This window comes from Herpailurus yagouaroundi, unplaced genomic scaffold (genome assembly GCF_014898765.1).
Source record: "Herpailurus yagouaroundi ecotype Mexico unplaced genomic scaffold, PumYag 190, whole genome shotgun sequence".
NCBI lineage: Eukaryota > Metazoa > Chordata > Mammalia > Carnivora > Felidae > Herpailurus > Herpailurus yagouaroundi.
The window spans coordinates 37,807,272-37,827,772 of NW_024412421.1; the positions used below are offsets into that span (position 1 = coordinate 37,807,272).

Consider the following 20,501-nt stretch of genomic DNA (forward strand, 5'->3'; position numbering starts at 1 on the left):
GTGCTGCCGTGAATAGGGCTGCTTCCGCTCCAGGCCCACGAGCGCCCGGGAGCCCTGACTGAAGCCCCTTGTTGGGCTGGGCCAGCGGTGAACGGGTCCTTTTGTGTGCGGACACAGTGCGCATTCTTCGCCCTTCACATGAGTCTGAGGGGTCTGTGTCGGTCCTCCCGGAGGGGCGGTGCTTGCTCATTGAGGCGCAGGGCACGGAGCAGACACCGTGCCGGTCGTGGGAAAAGCTCACCAGGAAGGGACTGCCCGCCCCCCCGACTCATGAGTCAGGGAGAGGTGGCCCTACCGGAGGGCCAGGCCTCAGGGGACAGGCACCTGCGCGGAGCGTGCTGGGGTCAGCGTGACTCGGTACCTCTGTACGGTTGATCAGCAGGAAGAGGGCTCTGCGCCTTCACCGGACCTTCTGTGTTAGCAAGAGTGTGTGGGGACGTGAGCTGCGTTCTCACGTGGAGTCAGAAAGTCCTAGCTACCATCCACATGGCCTTTTCCATTTTAGTTTACTTTGATCTGTTTTGAGAAAGCTTGAGTTGGGGAGGAGCAGACAGGGAGAATCCCAGGCAGGCTCTACACCGTGAGTGCGGAGCTGGACGCGGGGCTCAAACACCCGAACTCAGAGGTCACGCCCTGAGCTGAAGTTGGGTGCCCCGCCCACTGAGTCGCCTGGGTGCACCCCCGCCCCCACCCCTTGGCCCGTGGACGTCTGTTTGCCCCAGCTCCATTTGCTGAAAAGGCTGAACTGCTTTTGTGCTCTGCCAGCGCTTAGCGGGGTCTGTAGAGTCTGGCCTCCTGGCCCGTGCCTCCGCCACGCCGCGGGCCCCCCCCCCCCCCCCCGCACGCACCACGCGGCACAGACTCGTGCGGGGCGGCACCTCGCACCGTGTTCCCCTCGACCGATGGGGCTGCGGCTGCCGTGCTCCGTTTGCTTTTTCATGTAAGGTTTTGAACGCGCTCGTCCACACCCGCCAAACCCTTTTCTGAGAGTTGGGTGGGAACACACCTCCTAGGACAGCCAGAGCGGAGACGCGTGGCGCACCGGGGCGGGGGGCGCACCGATGGCTCGGACGAGTCTGCGAGTGAGCCCGCACGGCCCTCGCTGGAGTACAGCAGCCGGAAGCGTGAGCCGACCCACGCTAGGCCAGCCGCCCTGGGAGACAGAACCGAACTCACACCTCCCCTCTGGCCCGGCGCTCACGCGCCTGCCTGCGGCCCCAAGAAAGGTCCGCTTACGTGTGGCAGCTGGAAACTCCCCGCATGCAGCTTCTAAACAGAGCCTGCGTGTCCTTGCCATGGTTACCGTGAAGCAAAGGAAAGAAACCGAGTGCTCACACACCGCCGTTCGGATGGATCCCGAGGGAATTCTGAGCGAAAAGGGCCAGCGTCAAGCGGCTACAGGTTGTACGGGAACACTTACGCAAGACTGTCCAAGTGGCAGAATCCCAGAGATGAGAACAGACTGGTGGTGGGGTGGCCGTGGAGCAGGCCTGCGTACCGCGGGGACGTGGAGAGAGGCGGGCAGGGGGGTTGCGTGCAGGGGACCTGCAGAGAAGAAAGCTCCTGGTCGAGTGCAATAGTCGAGGCGGTGAGAAGGCTCTGCCCTGCACAGCCAGCTTCCTGGCTCTGAGCGACCCTCGAAAGGACTTCTCTGTACCAAGCTGCACCTGTGTATCTGTAACTAGGTCAAAATGCAGAGTTTCTAGAGCAATCCGTCCAGCCCCGGGGGGCTATACCCTCTGTGTGATCGTGACCCCAGTGACGCAGGGTGCCTGGCCCGAGTGAGAGGGGCTGGCTCTGCGGGGAGGTGGAGCTGAGACCCGCCAGCAGAGCTCTGAGCGCTCCCGCAGCCCGTGCTGGGGCTGGCTGGCGCCGCCTGCACCCCTGCCCTGCCGCTGCTCTTCCGCAGCCATCACTCCCACCGTCGTCCCGTGTGTCTTCAATTCATGTGACTCCGGAATTCCGTGTCCACGGCCTTCGGGAATCCTGGCAGGACCCTCTCTCCAGTCAGCCTCTTGTTTGCCGGGTGTCACAGGTTGACTTCTCCTAACACCACGGTGCAGGCAGATCGAACACAGGGGGACACGCTGCATGTGCTGGCTGGTGCTGGCTGGTTTCCGGGTTCTTTTCAGAAGTCACGGTTACGTGCTGCACTCTCCCCCGACACAGAAATGTCAAGTAAGCATCCTGGCTTGTCGCCTTCCATGGAGAATGCACACATACAGGGTTCTCGAGGATTTCCTTGGGAGGTGGGTGTGGTTTGGGCGTCCTAGTGGCTGCTTCTCGGTGACTGAGGGGTCAGTTCCTTGGTACGGTGGGTCCCAGGCCCGTGCACTCGGCCAGGCCCCTCACTGCTGTCATGCAGAGTGGAGTCAGTGACAGTCGGCTGGGAGATGGCAGTGCCTAACACTCAGGCCATAATTCTGCAACCGTTCTTTTAAATTTCACTTAAGACAGGTAGTTTTAAGTTATATTTGTCAGTGTCAACTTATCAAGCTTTTTTTTTACTAGCAAAAGATCAGGATATCTTCATTTTACTTATTGTTTAAGTGGGCTCTACGCCCAACGTGGGCTTTGAACTCAAGACCCTGAGATCAAGAGTTGCTCTGTTGCTCTGTTGACCGAGTCAACCAGGCGCCTCTGGCATTTTTCACTCTATTCCGGAACTTGTCAAGCATACATCAGAGCAGAGAGAGATGTGCGGCAAACCTCCACGTCGCAGGCCAGCCCTGTTCCAGCCACCCCGCTCCGTTCCTCTTCTCGGGTGGGTTATTTTAAAGCAAATCCAAATTTCTGAATCTTACGTGTTCTAAATCTTCTGTGCTCTGAACGTAGTTCTTTACATCCAGAGAGATGCCACAGTATCATCGTAATGCATAATTTACAAACACAGATACAACACTCAGATGTCCAGTCAGGCTCAGATTTGCCCCGTTGCTCCTTCGGCGCACTTCTGCAGTAGCTTTATTCAAACTGGGGTCCAGTCTGGTTCTCCTACAGATCTGGGCCATCGGTGGAGCTTTCTGTCTGCACTTGTTTTTAAACTCCTGTGAGAAAGCGAGGGCCTAAACGCAGGCTACAGACCAGCATTAGGGACAAAATGTCCCAGACGTCTTGCTGCAGTGGCTCTGGCCCACAGCCAGTGCACTGAAGGAGCGTGGGGACAGTGTCCCCTCGTTCCCCAGGCCTGCTGGGCAGTTCTCTAAAAACGAGGTCCCCCCCAGGCGCTGTCTGGATGGCAGTGCAGTTCTGGTCTGTGGTTCAGCCTGTGGGCCGACAGCCTGAGGGAGACGGGTGAATTCTTGCTCTGTGGGGATTTTGATCCTCATTCAGAACAACGTACGTGTCCCTTTCTTGCGGACCCCAGGGGAAAATCAGTCCCACCCTGTGTCCTGACAGGGGAGCTCTACCTGAACGGCTGTCATCCCTCCAGGAATGGGCACCACGGACCATGTCATTGTCCTGGCATCCACCAACCGAGCTGACATCTTGGACAACGCTCTGCTGAGGCCAGGAAGACTGGATCGACACGTCTTCATCGACCTTCCCACGCTGCAGGTCCGGGTGGCCGGGGGCCGGCCCTTCCTGGCCCAGCTGCGACCGCACAGTCCTGGTGCCTGTCTGTCCAGACTTTCTTTGGCTTCCCGCTCTTCCCACCGTTTTGCAGCTCATTTGGTTCACCCACATTTTCTCTTTATCCCTAAACATTGGGGCTGAGTTTTGTAGCAGAACCTCAGGAGTCTCGTCCTGACCCCAAGTCTGCAGGCTGGCCGTGGGTTTGGAACATGAGCTGTGTTGCCCTGGGAGCAGGTGCGAGCCCTGCCGGTGTCTCAGCCCCTCCAGCCTCCTTGGGCCTCTGGAGAGACGTCCGCCCTCTGGTGGCCAGGCCTTGGTGGTGCCCCGAGGCAGCAGGAACCAGCAGGCAGTGATGGCGACCTCACATGGGTGTCACCCTGGGTCTGACACTCGAACGGCTCCTAGGCTCTAAGGAGCAGAATGGAGCTCCCCGCTGCCACTGCTTCCAGAACAGCACCTTTCCCTTTCTCTGACCGCGTACGGAGCATTCCCATCAGGGTCTAGAAAACACAGAACGTCTACAAACCAGACGTCCTACGAAGTAAGCCCTTACTACGTGTGACCTAACCTTTCATTTTGAGATGCTGCCTGTGGCTCTCAACTGGTCTCACGTATGAAGGTCGGGAGTGACAAGGACAGGGATCTAACAGCCAGGGGCCCGTCTGTGGGGCAGGAGTGAGCCCACACTCGTGTCCTTTCTCTGCAGGAAAGGCGGGAGATTTTTGAGCAGCACCTGAAGAGCCTGAAGCTGACCCAGGCCAGCAGCTTCTACTCCCAGCGTCTGGCAGAGCTGACGCCAGGGTTCAGTGGTACGGAAGCTGGTTCCTGCCAGTCCTAAGGGTGCAGGCCTCCCCCAAGTGCCCCACATCCCCCGCTCCGGGGTGGGGGTGAGGGTGAGGGTGAGGGTGAGGGTGAGGGTGAGGGTGTGCACGGGGAGCCAGACCGCACAGCACTTCCCTCCCGGAGCGGCGCCAGAGCCCACGACACTGCCCCCGCCAGCGAGGGCGTTCAGGGCGCCCCGTGCGCGTGCCCGCCAGGGGGCGCTCCTGCCTTCCGGGCTCTGCACACTGGCTCTCGGGGCCCTCCTGGGCTCGGGCTGTGCACCCTTGATGAGTAGAATCGGATCACAAATCAGGATATTTTCTGCGCGGCTCTCATTTTAAAGGGCAATAGAAACAAAATCCCTTTTATTGTAATTTCTTCCCTTTGGACTTTTTTTTTTTTTATTTTTTTTTTCTTTTCAACGTTTTTATTTATTTTTGGGACAGACAGAGACAGAGCATGAATGGGGGAGGGGCAGAGAGAGAGGGAGACACAGAATCGGAAACAGGCTCCAGGCTCGGAGCCATCAGCCCAGAGCCCGACGCGGGGCTCGAACTCACGGACCGCGAGATCGTGACCTGGCTGAAGTCGGACGCTTAACCGACTGCGCCACCCAGGCGCCCCCCCCTTTGGATTTTTTTTATTGCCCTCAACTAGAATCTTGTGGAACCTGGAAAACTTCCCCTCAGTGCACGTGTGAATTACTAGCCGGAATAAAACAGCACGTGGTGCTCTGCGTGCTGACGACAGTTGTGCAGTAAAGAGCCCGGAGGTTAGGGTGAGGCTGGAAGGCACGAGGGGGAATGCTATGGGTCTGTCAGTAGTGTGGGTGGGGTCAGCAAAGGGCATGGGCGTCGCCTGCCCGCCTGTCTGCCAGTCGTCAGCCCCCTGCCCTCCCCTCTCACCCTCTGTGTGGACAGGTGCCGACATCGCCAATATCTGTAACGAGGCCGCGCTGCACGCTGCGCGAGAGGGCCACACGTCCGTCCACACGTTCAACTTCGAGTACGCCGTGGAACGAGTCATTGCCGGTACGAGGGACGTGTTCTCAGCAGGGCTGGAGCCCCAGGAGCAGCCAGATGGAAGGCAGGGTGGTGGGAGCCAGGTCGGCTTCCACATCATGTGACAGAAGCAATTAGCAAACAATTATGATCGGACAAGGGAACAGTACGCAAAGTTCTATTTTTATGTCAGGTTGTTACCACGAGACGTATCCTTAGTGTCAAATACCGAGAATCTGCCAAAGAGCAGACTCTTCAAGAAGAAATATAAAAGGATCTCCCACGGCCAAGGGCGAGTGGCACACAGCCCCGAGGTGGCCAGCGGTGCCCCCAAGCTGCAGGCCACCCACCGTGGGGCTGAGGCCACGGCTGCCTGGGGACCGAGGGTCTCCCGAGAGCTGAGCTCTGCTGTCCGCCTGTCTCTGCTTCGGGGTCTCGGCGGGACAGGGGCAGGGAGGGGGTGGCTTCCGGCAGTGCTTAATGGTCACTGCTCCAAGTGGGGTCCCTGGGTTTCTGTCAGAAGAGGGACTGACACGATCTCTAGAAGTTTCCGCGCCCTCCATGGCTTGTTCTTGAGCCGTGTTCGATCTAAGATACTGAAAGTTTTTTAAAAAGGGAAACTATTCCTTCCAAAGGTGTAGGAGAAGCACAGGCCTTGTCTGTGGAGGGGGAGCACTCAGTCATGAGTCATCCCTAGAAGGGGCTCGTCCCTGTCACCCTCCACTGGAGTTAAAGTCTGCTACAAATACCACCAGGTGCCCATACTGCCAGTTAGGAATTGGCGTGGACAGGAGGAACTAAAGTGGCTGTTTCTTAAATGTTTTTGTTTTTTACTTTTTAATGTTTATTCTTGAGAGAGAGAGAGAGAGAGAGAGACAGAGAGACAGAGAGACAGAGAGACAGAACACGAGCGGGGGAGGGGCAGAGAGAGAGAGGCAGACACAGAATCCGAAGCAGGTTCCGGCCTCTGAGCTGTCAGCACAGAGCCCAACGCGGGGCTCAAGCTCACAAACCGTGAGATCACGACCTGAGCCAAAGTCTGATGCTGAACTGACTGAGCCACCTGGGTGCCCCTAAAGTGGCTGTTTCTTACTACAAAGTCGGTTTTATACAAGCCCCTTATTTTTACGTGGGAATTGATACACTTGCAATAATGGTGTGAAGGCAAGAAAGACGCCTGTCAATACTGACGACGCTGGCCCTGTGAGCAGGCACCAGAGCCCCCCGGCCTCACTCTGCGGCCTGCCTGGGCTACAGCACGTCGCGTTCAAGCCCACCCTCGTGTGTAGATGCTCACATCACCAGCTCTGGTCGAGATGATTGAGCTGCTACAGCCAGTGTGAGGAAGGATTTATAACCTTGCAGTAAATGGAGGTGACCCTCCTACCAAATACCCCAAACCCAGAGCTGATCCAGGATGCCTCAAGTGGAAACTCAGGGAGGTGTGACGGTGTGACGGGAGCAGAGGGTCACCAGGTGGGAGGCATCGGGACTGCGGCTTGCATTGCCCGTCTGGGGGGAACGGCAGTGCACAGCCCAGAACCCGCTCGGGACCCCATCCAATCACAGCAGCCCCACGGGCCCCTGAGCTGAGGGTGTTCCTAAAGCCTGCAGGAGCTTGACTGGCCGCTCCCGCATTCACAGACGCACAAACGGGGAGCCTCCAGCATCCCCCTCACCAAATGAGCTTCACACAGTGAGGAACACAGTTCTTGGTGGTGGCTGGGGGCCGAGACGCGGGAGGCGAGCGTCCGGTGAGGACGTTGCTCTGGTGACACAGGGTGGAACTCTGTGAGGCCAGGCGGAGTGCCTGGGACACTCACCCGGGACCCTCGGACTCTCCGGCCCTCTTGCAGGGACCGCCAAAAAGAGCAAGATCCTCTCCAAGGAAGAACAGAAGGTGGTTGCGTTCCACGAGTCGGGCCACGCCTTGGTCGGCTGGCTGCTGGAGCACACGGAGGCCGTGATGAAGGTGGGCTGTCCCACGCGCGCGTGTAGCTGCGGGCGGGTCCGGGGCGTCAGCAGGCGTGAGCCCCACTGGCACTTGGACCACGCTGGCCTCGGAAGCACCGCGTGTTCTCGCTCGGAGAGAAGGCACGGTGTGAGGTGGACAGGGGCACAGGGCAGAGGCGACCGTGCAGGGTCCCTCATCCCGGGAGGCAGAGGGCAGGACACGTGGCTCCAGCTGTGGGGTGAGGCCACTGGAGAGCCACGCAACGACTCGGGGGCCCCCTCTCCTGTGTGCACCCTCAATCTTGGAATTAAGAACTGTCAAGTTTACCACCATCTCTGAAAGCAGTAATGTAACGACTCCTAACCTTAAGAATAGGTGCGTGGAGCTCACCTTAAAGAACTACCACTCTCATAAGCATTTGGGAGTTTGATGAAAATTTATTTGTATCAAATGCCTATAGTATAAACAACTCCTCCGGAATGGTGGATTCATGACCAGGGAACCGAGTGACCCTTCAGGAAAACGTGAACGTGTGGGAGGCGGGTGCGGATTGAACTGTGCCCTGCGTCCGGCCTAGAGGGGGCCGGCGGGTGCAGGGAGGGAGCCGCAGCGCCGAGCATCCCCAACACCGAAGAAGGGGACACGTGGCCACTGCCAGCCGGCACGTCTGTTTACTGTCCTTGAACTGCTTTTCAGAGGTGTCAGTTGTAGCCAAGTAGATTATTAGTCTGGTCGTGTCTGAGAGGCCTTCCCCCAGAGGGCCCGAAGTCCAGTGTTTGTGACAGACAAGTGGACGCAGCCGTCATTGAGGTGACCTGGGTCAGGCTGAGGACAGTCACCAAGGGTGTGACATTTATGGGACACTAAGTATTTCAGTAAGCATGATAAATACTTGAATGCAGTATCTCGAGAAAAGTTAATGCAGAAAGATCCTGGATGAAGTAAACGTAATTTAAAATTTCCTGTTTGACGGCCAAAAGATAAATCTGTCATAAGGAGAACCACCCCCCACCCCACCCCCACCCGGCCTGGCACTCTGCCAGTTGCGGATGTGATCATTACTTAGAGCATTTTACAGTGTAATTCGCTTAAGTATTAGCCTCTCAGCTTCCTCTCCAGAGCCCCTGCGTGCCAACCTGGTGCTGCGCTGGTGGGGGAGAAAGGCAAGGATGGTCTCCAGTCTTGGTGTCCCCAAGGGTGTGTGCAGTCCCATGCCCACCGCGGTGGGCGGTGACAGGAGGGCGGGACGACTGGCCCGGGGTGGGGCTGGGGCTGGGGCCGGGGGGCGGGGTCCTGTCTCCTCGGCTCCACCCGGGAAGCCATCTTTGCTGTGCTTTGCGTGGTGTGCAACCCCAACGGCACGTGAGCTGTTCTCCTTGGTCACAAAAGTGAGGCCGGTGCGGACTTGCTCTGCTTTGAAAGCCTCCACTTAAAGACCCGTCTTGCCCCACCCCACCTTCGTCCTCCTGCTCACTCGGCCACCTGGCACTCCGCAGGTCTCCATCGCACCGCGGACAAACGCAGCCCTGGGCTTCGCTCAGATGCTTCCAAGAGACCGGCGCCTCTTCACCAGGGAGCAGCTGTTCGAGCGGATGTGCATGGCCTTGGGCGGCCGCGTGTCGGAATCCATCTCCTTCAACAAGGTCACCTCTGGTGAGGAGCTGGCCCGTGCTGGTTCTGGCGTTCTCAAAGTGCTTTTACATCCGCCGCGCCTTCCTCGTGGGGTTGGGAGGGTGGCTTACACACGTACTTCTGAATTTCACCAAGTGTTCTCAAGCTACTGGTACAGGTGCTCGTGTTCCCAGTGACACGGGTTCAGCGTTGACAGGGGTGTTGTCAGAGCTGGACGCGTGCCGGGGAGCTGCCAGGGAAGCGAACCCAGAGGTGCACCCCACATGGTGTTTAGAGTTTTAAGACTCTGTCCTTTAAAGAACAGTAACAGGGCACAGTTGTCCCCTGGGTCCTCTGCGGTCAGGCCCAGGCCCGTGCCACTCTGCCGAGAGAAACCTCTTTCTCGGCCCCATGCTCCAGGGGCTCAGGACGACCTGAGGAAGGTCACGCGCATCGCCTACTCCATGGTGAGGCAGTTTGGCATGGCCCCAAGCATCGGGCCCGTGTCCTTTCCCGAGGCGCAGGAGGGACTCACGGGAGTTGGACGGCGTCCCTTCAGCCAGGGCCTCCAGCAGATGATGGATCACGTGAGTGCGTGCCGCCCCCTCTCACGGCGCAGTGGGTCAGGGAGCAGGTGTCTGAGGTGCTGGCGCTGTGCCGTCACGTGGTCCACGTGGTGGGCTTTACAGTCCTGACCCCTTGTGGCTCTCACGTTCTGAGCATCTGCTCTCGGGTGAGGACTTGTGCGGCCCCTGGTGAAACTGTCCGTGAAACACCCCAAATGATGCAGCCGGTGCCCAGCAGTCCCCACACCTGCAGGACACATGCACGCTCCCTGCGCGACCTGGCCGGGCCCACTTCCAGCCTGGTGCGCACGTGAGGTGGCCGCACGCTCCCCGGCCTCCAGGAGCTGGTGGGCGCCTGCAGCCGTGAAGGGGGAAGGGGTGGGAGGCAGCCTCCTGGAACAGGGGTATTCGCGGGGGATGGGGTCAGGGCAGGAAATGCCACTGGCAGCCAAGCTCTCCTGGACCCCGTGAGCCGGAGGTTGGCTTCCTGCCCCGTGGCTCTAACGTGTGCTCTGATGCCAGAATTCTGTGCCAGAATCAGGCACAGGAGATGTTGTGAGCATTGGTCTGCCGTCCTGCTCGTGACAGATCTGTTCGCCCATTGGCAGGAAGCCAAAGTGCTGGTGGCAAAGGCCCACAGGCACACGGAGAAGGTGCTGCGGGACAACCAGGACAAGCTGCAGGCGGTAAGGTTCTGGGCACCTGCCTGTCCTTCCCTCGGCGGGGGTGGGGGGCAGGCAACCATCGCCACACGGTGCTGATGTGGCTGTCACTCCTCGAGGGACTCTTTCCAGCACACACACAGCCACAGAAAAAGCAGCCGTTCTACACTCCCCCCAGTTCAACTGAAATCTCAAAGACCACTTGGGGCATGGCAGTCTTTTATTTTTCCTTTATTTATCTTTTGGGAGGGGGAGAGGCAGAGAGAGAGAGAGAGAGGAAGAGAGAATCCCAAGCAGGCTCTGTGCTGTTGGCACAGAGCCCGATGGGGGGCTCAATCTCATGAACCGTGAGATCATGACCTGAGTTGAAATCAAGAGTCGAATGCTCAACCGAGCCACCCAGCGGCCCCTGTTTTAAGTCATGTCTGTGCCACACATGGGGCTTGAACTCTTGACTTTGATTTCAAGTTTAGAATAGTCTTAGATTTATAGAAAAGCTGCAAATATAGCACAAGACCCTTCTACCCCATGGCCAGTTTTCTGTATCATTAACATCTCCCTTTAACATGGTGGGTTTTCTACCAGCTAGCGAACCAGTGTCGATACGTCATTAACTGAAGTCTGCGCTAAATTCACGTTTCCTTCGTTTTTATCTAATGTCGTTTCCTGTCCCTAGACCCCACTTCACTCTTGGTTGTGATGTCTCGTTACGCTTCCCTGGGCTGTGAATTCCCGCTTGCCTGCTGGCTGCCGGCTCTGGCAGTTTTCAGAGCAGTGGCTTGGTGGGTGTGGCGTGTCCCCCAGCTGGGATCTGTCTGCAGTTCTCAGTGAGGCTGGGAAGGCAGCACCTGAAGCGGGTGCCTCCCGTGTCCCTCGTAGAAGCAGGCAGCACTTTGTGGACAGGCCACATTTCCTCACTTCCTCATTCCATTCAGATGAGGCGCTGCTCCCCCAGGCTGGGGTGCTGCCCTCACAGTGCTGCCCCTGGGCCGGGGGGCTGTGGGCAGCGCAGGGACCTGCTGAGCCAGAACCCGCTGTTTACCAGGCCCAGGTGCCACACGTGCGCGCTGCGGCCGCTGCTCGGCAGGACTGGGTGGGGCTCCTCCTGCGGGGGCCCCGGGTGTCCCCCCTCTGCACCATGGGGAGCGGGGCACGTTCCAGGGCTTAGCAGCTCTGTCCCTCCCGAGGAAGCAGTGGCCCTGCTCAGAAGTGCCCGGGACGCATCCCTCATGGCCGGTGCGGGCTGTGCACACGGCCCCCTCAGCGTGCCCTCTGGGACCATGTCCAGGGAGGCAGAGGCTCCCTTGCTAGCCCCGGGCACCAGCACCCCGTCCCCACGTTCCAGCCCCCACTTGTTCCCCGACGTGCAGACACACGCACCGTGTTTGGTAAAGGAAACTAAAGTGGCCCCAGAGAACAGATTTGGGAGGGAAGCAGAAAAATGATGGAGGCTGGCAGCCGAGAGGCTGCCTGTAAGGTGCAGACGAGGGTTCTGTGCATGAGCTGCCCGCTTACACTGCTTCCCTGGGAAGCCGCCTGCCCAGGGCGTCCCGCTCCAGACGCCCCCTCCCTGCTGGGTGCCCGGCTCTCAAAAGGCTCCTCTGTTTCCTTGTCTGGGGTTCACACGCCACTCGCTGTGTTCCGTTAGCTGGCAAATGCCCTGTTGGAGAAGGAAGTGATAAACTACGAGGATATCGAGGCCCTCATCGGTCCGCCCCCTCACGGGCCCAAGAAGATGATCGCGCCTCAAAGGTGGAGTGAGGCCGAGAGGGAGAAGCAAGACGCCGGGGAGGAGGAGGCGCCTCAGCAGCCCCCACTTCGCGGGGAGGAGCCATCTTGGCCCAAATAGACGGGCCTCCTGGATTGTGCCTCGACCGTGCCGTGGGGACGCGGCGTCCCCCGCAGACCCAGGAAGGGAACGCCTCACTGAGTGCCCTGCCCCCGCCGTTCCTCTTTTGCCCAGACTGGTACCCCCTCCCTCCCAGCCCTCACTGGTCTCTGAAAAGACTTCTGAGATCTATTTATTGACTGCCCTCCCGGTGAGAGGTAAACGTTTTTGCAGATGACTTGGCTTTGTTAGATTGTTTTATCCATGCCGGGTACAGGTGCGCATGGGGTACAGGTGGGCATGTAGATCCGAACTCCCAGGCCAGTGACCCAGTGACAAGGTGGTTTTGTGTGGGAGCAGCTTGCTCCTGCCAGGAGTTCATGCGGGGGCTGTCCCAGCTGCTGGGACTTCATCAGAGCGCTAACAGGACCCCCGAGCCAGCTGCCGCCTGTCCTCCCTCCAGTGGGCCTGTCCTGCTGGCGCGTCCACAGCGCGTCGGCATCAGGGCCAGGCCCTGGGCTCTCGGGCGTTAAAATACTGCCACCTACTGCTGTGCAGACCCGGGCACCAGCCTGTCCTGCTGGCCTGGCCTCCACACGAGGGGTAAGCCCTGAGGCCTGCTGTGGCATTTGTAGTAAGTTCCTGGGGGAGAGTCCACCTTGCGCCACAGGGCCAGCTCTAACCCAGACATGGGGTCATGCGTTTCAGTTTAGAATGTCAGCCCAGGATAACCAACAGAAGAGCCCTGTTGTAGGAATCTGGGGGGAAGGCCCTGGGACGCCCCCTCACCGCAGCAAGCGAGGTACACTCGGTCCCCTCGGCCCCCTTGTGCCCAGGGGTGTGCCACACGCACTCCGGTGTCCCCACCCACTGCTCTCACTGCGCCTGCCCTCCCTGCGCAGCGGTGTTCGGAGCCACGGACTGCAGGTGCTTCCTGACAGAAGGGGTAGTTCGGCCGCCCATCCCACAGTACGGCCCGAGGGATGCAGTATGTAAGCAGGTGGGGGTCACACCCGAGGGAGGGCAGCTCTGAGAGCACTGTGGCCTTTGCCCCAGGTCCCCAAATTCACTTCCAAAGATGGATATGCAGTTAGGAGGGTTCTGGTCTCTTCGCCCCAGGGTGGCACCCTCCGTACCCTAACCATGGACGGATGTGGTCAAGCTTATCCCCCTCCTACTTTACCAATAAATTGGCCCGTGCCTCTTTCTTCTCTGGAAAATCGTTTGCTGACCACAAGATACACAGAAACCAAACGTAAATGGCACGAAAAGCGGCCCCTCCCTGCAGCGGAAGCAGGGGAGCCTGACTTCCTAGCACTCACTGGTGGGACGGGGGAGGTTCGCTATGCTGACTTAGAGAAGCTCAAGGCGTCTGCCGACTTTGGGCCCCCAAGTGGTCACAAGTGATGTCACCTCCGGGTCATCAGGTGCTCGAGCGCCAGAAGTCACACCTCCTCTACCATCTCAGGTGGGGACTGAGGCTGCCCCTCAGACTTCCTGTAAAGAGCCTCCTCCAACTGCATGTTGGTCTGGGGCAGCCAGACCACACGGGGCAACCGGCGTGTTCAACACCCGAGCCGCAACCCCGACCCTCTGCCCTCCACCCGGCAAAGGGGGTATAACATGGCCTGACTGTAGCTTCTGGAACTGGCTTCACCTGAGTCCGGTATGCGAGGTCTCCTCACCAAGAAAAACATGTTTTCTTTTGTTTGTTTTTTAGTAATCTCTACTTCCAACGTGGGGCTCAAATTCACGATCTGCAGATCAAGAGTCACACGCTCTTACGATTGAGACAGCCAGGCACCCCGAGAAAGTCACATTTTCAAAGTAAACGTGTGTTTAACACCATCAGCCTATTAACTTACATCCTTTAACAATACAAATTGTTCTCTGTAATCTACACTTGTACTTACGATTCTTTTATGTTCCCTAAAAGCTCACTTTTTGTTGCAGTGTAACAGACATGCACGTAAAGTTTGATGTTCGTATGTGCCGCAGGGCGATCACAATGAGCCTCGTTAACACCTGTCACCACACAGGTATTTAATCTGATGAGAACTCTTAAGGTCATACTCTTAGCAGTTTTTAAATAAGACATTTATGATTATGACACTAATATTCTTTCCACTGCCTTTCACTGACATCAAGTGTTCCTTCAGGTTTTAGGAACCTCTGTGTTAGCCTATATCTGATTTACGGGTAGGCCACGATTCTGGAAAGCTGAGATGATGGGTAGTTAGGAGTTCTGTGATTAAGCAGCGAACATTAGCCTGTCCTTGCTGTTATTAGGCTACTGCTTTTCCTAACTCAACCATCAGCCCATATTTGTATAACGTAACATGCAAATTTTACAAAGTGCTTTGGGATATAACCTCCCCCACTTCCCCAAACACTATAAAATCACTTCTGCTATGATATTAACTTAAAAAATCAAGGGGCACCTGGGTGGCTCAGTCAGTTCAGGGTCCGACTCTTGATTTCAGCTCAAGTCATGATTTCATGGTTCACGGGATTGAGCCCCACGTCCTGCTCTGCTCTGAAAGTGCAGGACCTGCATGGGATTCTCTCTCTCCCTCTCTCTCCAAAATAAACAAGCATTTAAAAAAAAAAAAAAAAAAGACCGTGTGTCTGACAGAGTTCCAAAAACTATTGTTGACAGCCTCAGGTGGAATTTCTCTGAAGCCAACACCCACAGCACCAGCTGGAAGGCACTGGTCAGGTGCAGGTGCTGAGTGACAAGGCACTGCTGGGAGTAACTGGGGCTCCCTCTTGCAAGGAAATTCTGGGAGGCTGTGCAGAGGACACTCCAACACCTTCAGGCATGTTTATCCAGGAATCCGTGGCTACCTTATTTATGTGCATGCAGTTTGCAGGGGCATTAGCTGGCTCCTTCAGTGGCCCCTGCAGGCCCAAGCCCAGGGCAAAAGCTCTGCAGCAGAGACGTGGCTGTGGAATTCTGTGCCCAGGGGGACACGGCCTGTCCCTATAGCTGATGATTTTTTAAATGCGTGGGCCAGCCAAGTCTTTGTATCAGAAGGATTCCTGCTTAACAGTTTAGAACAGTTCGGGGTGCCTGGGTGGCTCAGTTGGTTAGGCAGCTGACTTCGGCTCAGGTCATGATCTCGCAGTGCGTGAATTCGAGCCCCGCGTCGGGCTCTGTGCTGATGGCTCAGAGCCTGGAGCCTGCTTTAGATTCTGTGTCTCCCCCTCTCTCAGCCCCTCCCGTGCTCATGCTCTCTCAATAATAAATTAAACTTTAAAAAAAACACAGTTTATAACAGTTCATTTTCCTCTTTCCCAACAAGAAAGTTGAGCCTATTTCTAGCAGATTTCCTGTCAGAACCGTTTTTACTTCGCTATTGTGCATACTGTTCAAAGGAAGTAAGCGTGTGGAGTCTTCAAGCATGGGATCCTGGAGTCTGCATCGAGCATGCTGTGCGCAGCAGACCGAGGTCCTTGAATTGCAACTTCGCTTTCTTACTGCCAACTTGATTCTGATCAGTGTTTCTATTTTCTGACCTCGAGCCCCCAACCGGTGACCCATGGCAGCACCTCAACCATGAGCGGCCACAGCTCAGGTCAAGATGTGGCTCAGGGCAGATGGATCTGCACGAGTCTGGGGTCTGTCCGGAAAGAGAAACTGGGGATGGGGACAGGAGTGTGTTTGAGACTGAAAAGAACACGGTATCTGACCACGAAGATCCACTGAAAGGGGTCTGAGAAAGACCAGGGAGGTGCGGGCTAACACTTGATGGACTACGTTCAAGGAAAACCCGCACGGGCCAAGGCAAGTATGTATTGGGCAGATGTTTCCCCAATGTCCCTCTGCTGCAGTTACGGGGGTCCACGTTCCAGTTCCACCAGAAAGAAGGGACTTGTGAGGCAGATGATAATCCCTCTCACGGTTGTTGTAAGGACTGATGGAGGGATCACTTGCTCTCTCCTCTCCCGCACTGGCTCCCAGCACGTCACATGGAAGTGGAGCTGTGTGACATCCGTGACAGCCAGTACGTTCACTCACCCTGTACGGGACACCGCACGATGTGCTGTGGTCTAACACAGACTCTCCTCCCACTTCCCAGAAGGGAAAAATTCAAACGATGCCCAACATCTCAAAACTAGTACAAAGGTTCCCAAGCAACTCCAGCCACTTCCTTACTGACTCGCCAGTGACTCTCCAGTTGAGCCCATCTGTTTGTGAAAGCGGCAGACCAAATTTTAAACGTTACCTTAACGTCACAGGTAGATACCATTCCCAAGTTCACGAGAAGTACTTTCAGCCTCTCCTGTGCTGACAACAGTCACAAAGTGGGGCTAACACAGTCCTTGTCTCCTAACTGAGCACCCAGAGCTAGGGTTTGGACTTTCCTTGCGGGCTCAGCACATTCGTCTCAAGAGACTGCAGGTGCTTCATAAATTACACATGTTCTCTGTCCTTTCTACCTGTTCCGTGTCCCTGGCCAAACCCTGTAATTCCTCAGTGAATCTCAACCTGATACTTCTAACACCCAAGGGTGTCTCAATAGGGCAGAAAACTGTATCGGCACCCTATGTACTCAGTGAAGCACACAGGCCTCCACGTTTCTCATTTTGTGTCATAAAATTCTTCGAGTGTTAAGTTCTCTTAGGAAGAAGCTTAGCGTTTGGGGGGAGGGTGGGAAAGAAGGCGAGTTACCAGGCTGTAAAGGCTCACGGAAAGGGACAGGGTGTTGGCGGTTTCCTAGACTCACCCGGGAGAACGGGAGACGCGCAGGGCACAGGTCACGGAGCTATGTCGGGCTATTTATTGAATACATGTTTTCCATGACGCCCGTCTCTGCAGGGTCTGCAGTCCGTCACCCGGATTCTTACCCCGCCCTCTGCCCGACTCCGGGAAGGTACAGCGCTTGTACCGTGCAGCGTGAAAACGCACGCGAAGTACTTACGCTCCAGTTAGAGCACTCAACAAGTGTCACTTCTGGGTAAACAAAGAAGCACAAATGTTTCAAAAGGTTGGAAAGGCACAAAGACGGACGCGGAGGCGAGGCTTTAGGGTTAGGGGCACGTACCGAGTCCCGTGACGTGCAGGAGCAGGAAAGACTGGGCACCCAAACAGCCGCTGCTCTCCTCTGGCCTGGCCGTTCCTCCTTGAAGGCCGCGGAGTCCCGCAGGACCCGCCGTCCTCCCAGCACGGCCAGGGACCCAACCCGCGGGAAGCGGGAGGCGCCACGCCCGCCCAGGCCGCGAGGTCTGCTGGGAGAGCGTGGACGTCACTTCCGGGATCCCGGGCTCTGACTGGCCGGAACCCTTCGGCGCTTTTGATTGGCCGATCCCAGCACCATCCCAGGGTGCTTTGTGGTAGCAGTTCCTTTCCGCTGGCCGTTCTCCTCCGGAGGAGGTGAGTGTGCTCGATTCAGGCGCCTTTGGTTCTTCTGGTGGCATCCGCCGCCATCGGTGTAGGGCCGCGTCGGGCGCGGCCGCAGAGGGGCCTCGGGCCCCTGCCGCAGACGGGAGAGGGCCGTGGCCCGGGTTCTGGGGCCGGGCGGGCCGCCGCGTCCTGCCGGAGCCCGGGGCCTGACTCGCTCCCCTCTCCCGCGGCTCCCCAGGCCCGTAGGCAGCAGCCATGGCGCCCAGCCGGAATGGCATGATCCTGAAGCCCCACTTCCACAAGGACTGGCAGCGGCGCGTGGCCACGTGGTTCAACCAGCCGGCGCGGAAGATCCGCAGGTGAGCCGCCGCTGCCGGGTGGGGCCGCGGGGAGCCCACGGTCAGGTGCGCTTGAACCCCTTGGCCCGGTGAGCGCGCGGCCGTCGGGAGCGTGCGCCGGGGCCGGGCCGGGGGCCAGCTGACCGCCGCCCGCCTCTATCCGCCCAGACGCAAGGCCCGGCAAGCCAAGGCACGCCGCATCGCCCCGCGCCCCGCGTCCGGACCCATCAGGCCCATCGTCAGGTGCCCCACGGTGCGGTATCACACCAAAGTGCGAGCCGGCAGGGGCTTCAGCCTGGAGGAGCTGCGGGTGAGTGCGCCGCGAGGCGCGGGAGGCTCTGTTTGGCGGCCCCCGGTCCATGATGACATTCTCCGGAATCGCTGCACCTCCTTGATGAGAGCGCTTTTGAACCCTTTTCCATCTGACGGCCGGGCACCAGGGTGGGGGCGCGGGGAGCGGAGGCCCCGGGGTGGGGGGTCCTGCATCCGTGTCTGTCTGGGGGCAGGTGGCTGGCATCCACAAGAAGGTGGCGCGGACCATCGGGATCTCCGTGGATCCGAGACGGCGGAACAAGTCCACGGAGTCCCTGCAGGCCAACGTGCAGCGGCTGAAGGAGTACCGCTCCAAGCTGCTCCTGTTCCCGCGGAGGCCGGCAGCCCCCAAGAAGGGGGACAGCTCGGTGAGTGCGCCCTCCCCGCCGGGTCAGGGTAATCTCTGCGTCCCCGCAGATAGAGGGACGCGTGTGGGTGGAGAAGGGCAGAGCTCCTGGCGTTTCCCTAGTTGTGCAGAGCACCGTCTGGGTCCCATCTGGGTCGCCGTCAAAGCTGTTGGCTGGAGGCCGGGGGGTTAGGGGATTATCTTGTTTGCTTTGTAAGCTGGCTCACGTACAAACGCTCCCCCAGAGTCTCCGTGTCTCTGCTCGACGGAACGGCGGGGGTTCAGTGACTTGTCACCCAGGCCTATGTGTGTGCACCCGTAGGTGGGGTCGCCCAGCAAGCGGGGCTGTTGTCCAGGGTTAGAAGCTTGCAGCCTTTGGGGACTTGAGGTGAGCCCGGGTGACTCTTGTCCTTAACCAACAGGCCGAGGAACTCAAGCTGGCCACGCAGCTGACAGGACCGGTCATGCCCATACGGAACGTAAGTGGGCTTTGGGGGGTGAACCAGTGAGTTTTCGGGGCGGAGATTGGGTTGAAGGGTGGCAGCCAGGGCCTGTGTCAAGATATATGGGTTTGTGAAAAAGAAACCTTTTTTGACTTTGGGAGCAACACCCTTCACTCCTAAGAGATGAGCTCCTTGGGGCGCCTGGGTGGCGCAGTCGGTTAAGCGTCCGACTTCAGCCAGGTCACCATCTCGCGGTCCGTGAGTTCGAGCCCCGCGTCAGGCTCTGGGCTGATGGTTCAGAGCCTGGAGCCTGTTTCCGATTCTGTGTCTCCCTCTCTCTCTGCCCCTCCCCCGTTCATGCTCTGTCTCTCTCTGTCCCAAAAATAAATAAACGTTAAAAAAAAAAAGAGAGATGGGCTCCTTGAGGGGGGGCCTTGTCTTCTCTTTGGGGACTCATTTGTTGCACCTCCTTCGATTTTTTTTTTTTTTTTGTTCCTCTCCTTGCTATTTGAAAGGCCAGGCCACAGGTAATTGCACGTTTGGTGATCCAGGAGGTGACTGGGCCCTTGACTTTCTCTGCCAGGGAAGTGGGCCCAGGCCTCCCTCTGTCCATGTTCTCTGTTGTTGACGGTGACACAACATCTGTCTCAGCACACCCTCCCCCAACGGTTGTTCGCACAGCTCAGGGGCTCGCTTCTGCCTCTGCTGTGTGTTTGGCGGGCGCATTAAAGTCTGTCTTGGTGTCAGCATAGCCCTTCAGCAGTCGATGGGCAGACCGCGTGCGCCTCCACGGTTTCTGCTGTCCTCACATGCTGGGTTTTGTCTCCGGCCTCACTGCAGGCAAGGGTTTGACTCCTGTGCTCCGTTCCAGGTCTACAAGAAAGAGAAAGCCAGAGTCATTACCGAGGAGGAGAAGAACTTCAAGGCGTTTGCCAGTCTTCGCATGGCCCGTGCCCATGCCCGGCTGTTTGGCATCCGGGCCAAAAGGGCCAAAGAAGCTGCAGAACAGGATGTGGAAAAGAAAAAATAAAGCGCCGTTGGCAACTTGAGATACTTGCGGTCTCCGTGTGACAGCGGTCTCCCGTGAGGGGAGGGGCAAGGACGTGGGGATGTGTGCCCTTGCTGAGGAGACCTGGCAGGGGGTGACAGCATCTTTGCGGGGCAGTCCAAAGACCGAACTGCTTTTTTTTAGTTTCGGAGAGCGCATCCCAAGCAGGCTCTGCGCTGTCAGTGTGGGGCCTGACCGAGGCTCAAACTCCTAAACTTTGGTACTTTTTTTGCAGAGGTGTTACAAAGGTTCATTGGCTTCATTGTTAATGAGTACTTTCCAGTTACTTGAGTGTTTCAGGGGTCAGACCCTTCCTGGGCCTGTCTGCACTTCTCCTGTGCCCAGTAGCAGCCCCTTCACCCACATTTGCAAGGCATCCAAGCTTTGGTGCAGAAAGCTGGCCTTTGTCCATCCTGAACACGCGTTCGGGCTACTGAGCCTGTGTGGCGGCCAAGTGTGCCCTCATGGGCAGGCGGCACTGTCCCCAGACCCTTTGTGACAGCATGATGCCCGAGTTCCTTTGAAACCGGAGCTTGGTTTCTCTACAGGTGGGTACTGAGGTCCAGCCCTGAGCTGGTCCCTCATCCCAGCAGGGCCCACTCTGGGGACTGGCACTCAGCAAGTTTTGCTTCAGTGCTCCAGCCCTG

At 57.8% G+C, this 20,501-nt stretch overlaps 2 protein-coding genes, 1 long non-coding RNA gene and 1 other non-coding gene across 6 annotated transcripts in view; 3 read left to right on the forward strand and 1 right to left on the reverse strand.

Moving 5' to 3' along the window:
• The window catches only part of SPG7 (SPG7 matrix AAA peptidase subunit, paraplegin), a 33,684-nt gene extending 21,425 nt beyond the window's left edge, over positions 1 to 12,259 (forward strand). For 2 of the 3 annotated variants that reach the window (XM_040443348.1, XM_040443346.1), the window contains 8 exons: positions 3,434 to 3,558; positions 4,283 to 4,385; positions 5,319 to 5,429; positions 7,256 to 7,371; positions 8,850 to 9,006; positions 9,385 to 9,551; positions 10,139 to 10,216; positions 11,841 to 12,259. In XM_040443348.1, coding sequence (XP_040299282.1) covers positions 3,434 to 3,558; positions 4,283 to 4,385; positions 5,319 to 5,429; positions 7,256 to 7,371; positions 8,850 to 9,006; positions 9,385 to 9,551; positions 10,139 to 10,216; positions 11,841 to 12,041 — 1,058 coding nt within the window. In that variant the 3' untranslated portion in view covers positions 12,042 to 12,259. Of the gene's footprint in view, positions 1 to 3,433; positions 3,559 to 4,282; positions 4,386 to 5,318; positions 5,430 to 7,255; positions 7,372 to 8,849; positions 9,007 to 9,384; positions 9,552 to 10,065; positions 10,217 to 11,840 lie in introns of all 3 variants that reach the window. The other variant, XR_005780923.1, reaches the window with a different exon arrangement.
• Positions 10,654 to 17,247, reverse strand: LOC121009941 (uncharacterized). The gene is made up of 2 exons (XR_005780924.1): positions 17,069 to 17,247; positions 10,654 to 11,852 (listed from the first exon to the last, which is right to left on the reverse strand). It is a non-coding gene; the product is annotated as an uncharacterized LOC121009941 (long non-coding RNA).
• Positions 17,248 to 17,265: 18 nt separating this feature from the next.
• On the forward strand, positions 17,266 to 19,859 carry RPL13 (ribosomal protein L13). Its single transcript, XM_040443349.1, has 6 exons — positions 17,266 to 17,397; positions 17,606 to 17,726; positions 17,874 to 18,015; positions 18,212 to 18,385; positions 18,786 to 18,842; positions 19,678 to 19,859. The coding sequence occupies exons 2-6, from the start codon at positions 17,623 to 17,625 to the stop codon at positions 19,834 to 19,836; spliced, it is 636 nt and encodes a 211-aa protein (XP_040299283.1). The 5' UTR covers positions 17,266 to 17,397; positions 17,606 to 17,622; the 3' UTR covers positions 19,837 to 19,859.
• LOC121010079 (small nucleolar RNA MBII-202) lies at positions 18,066 to 18,143 on the forward strand. Its single transcript, XR_005780999.1, has one exon. It is a non-coding gene; the product is annotated as a small nucleolar RNA MBII-202 (small nucleolar RNA).
• Positions 19,860 to 20,501: the final 642 nt, after the last annotated feature.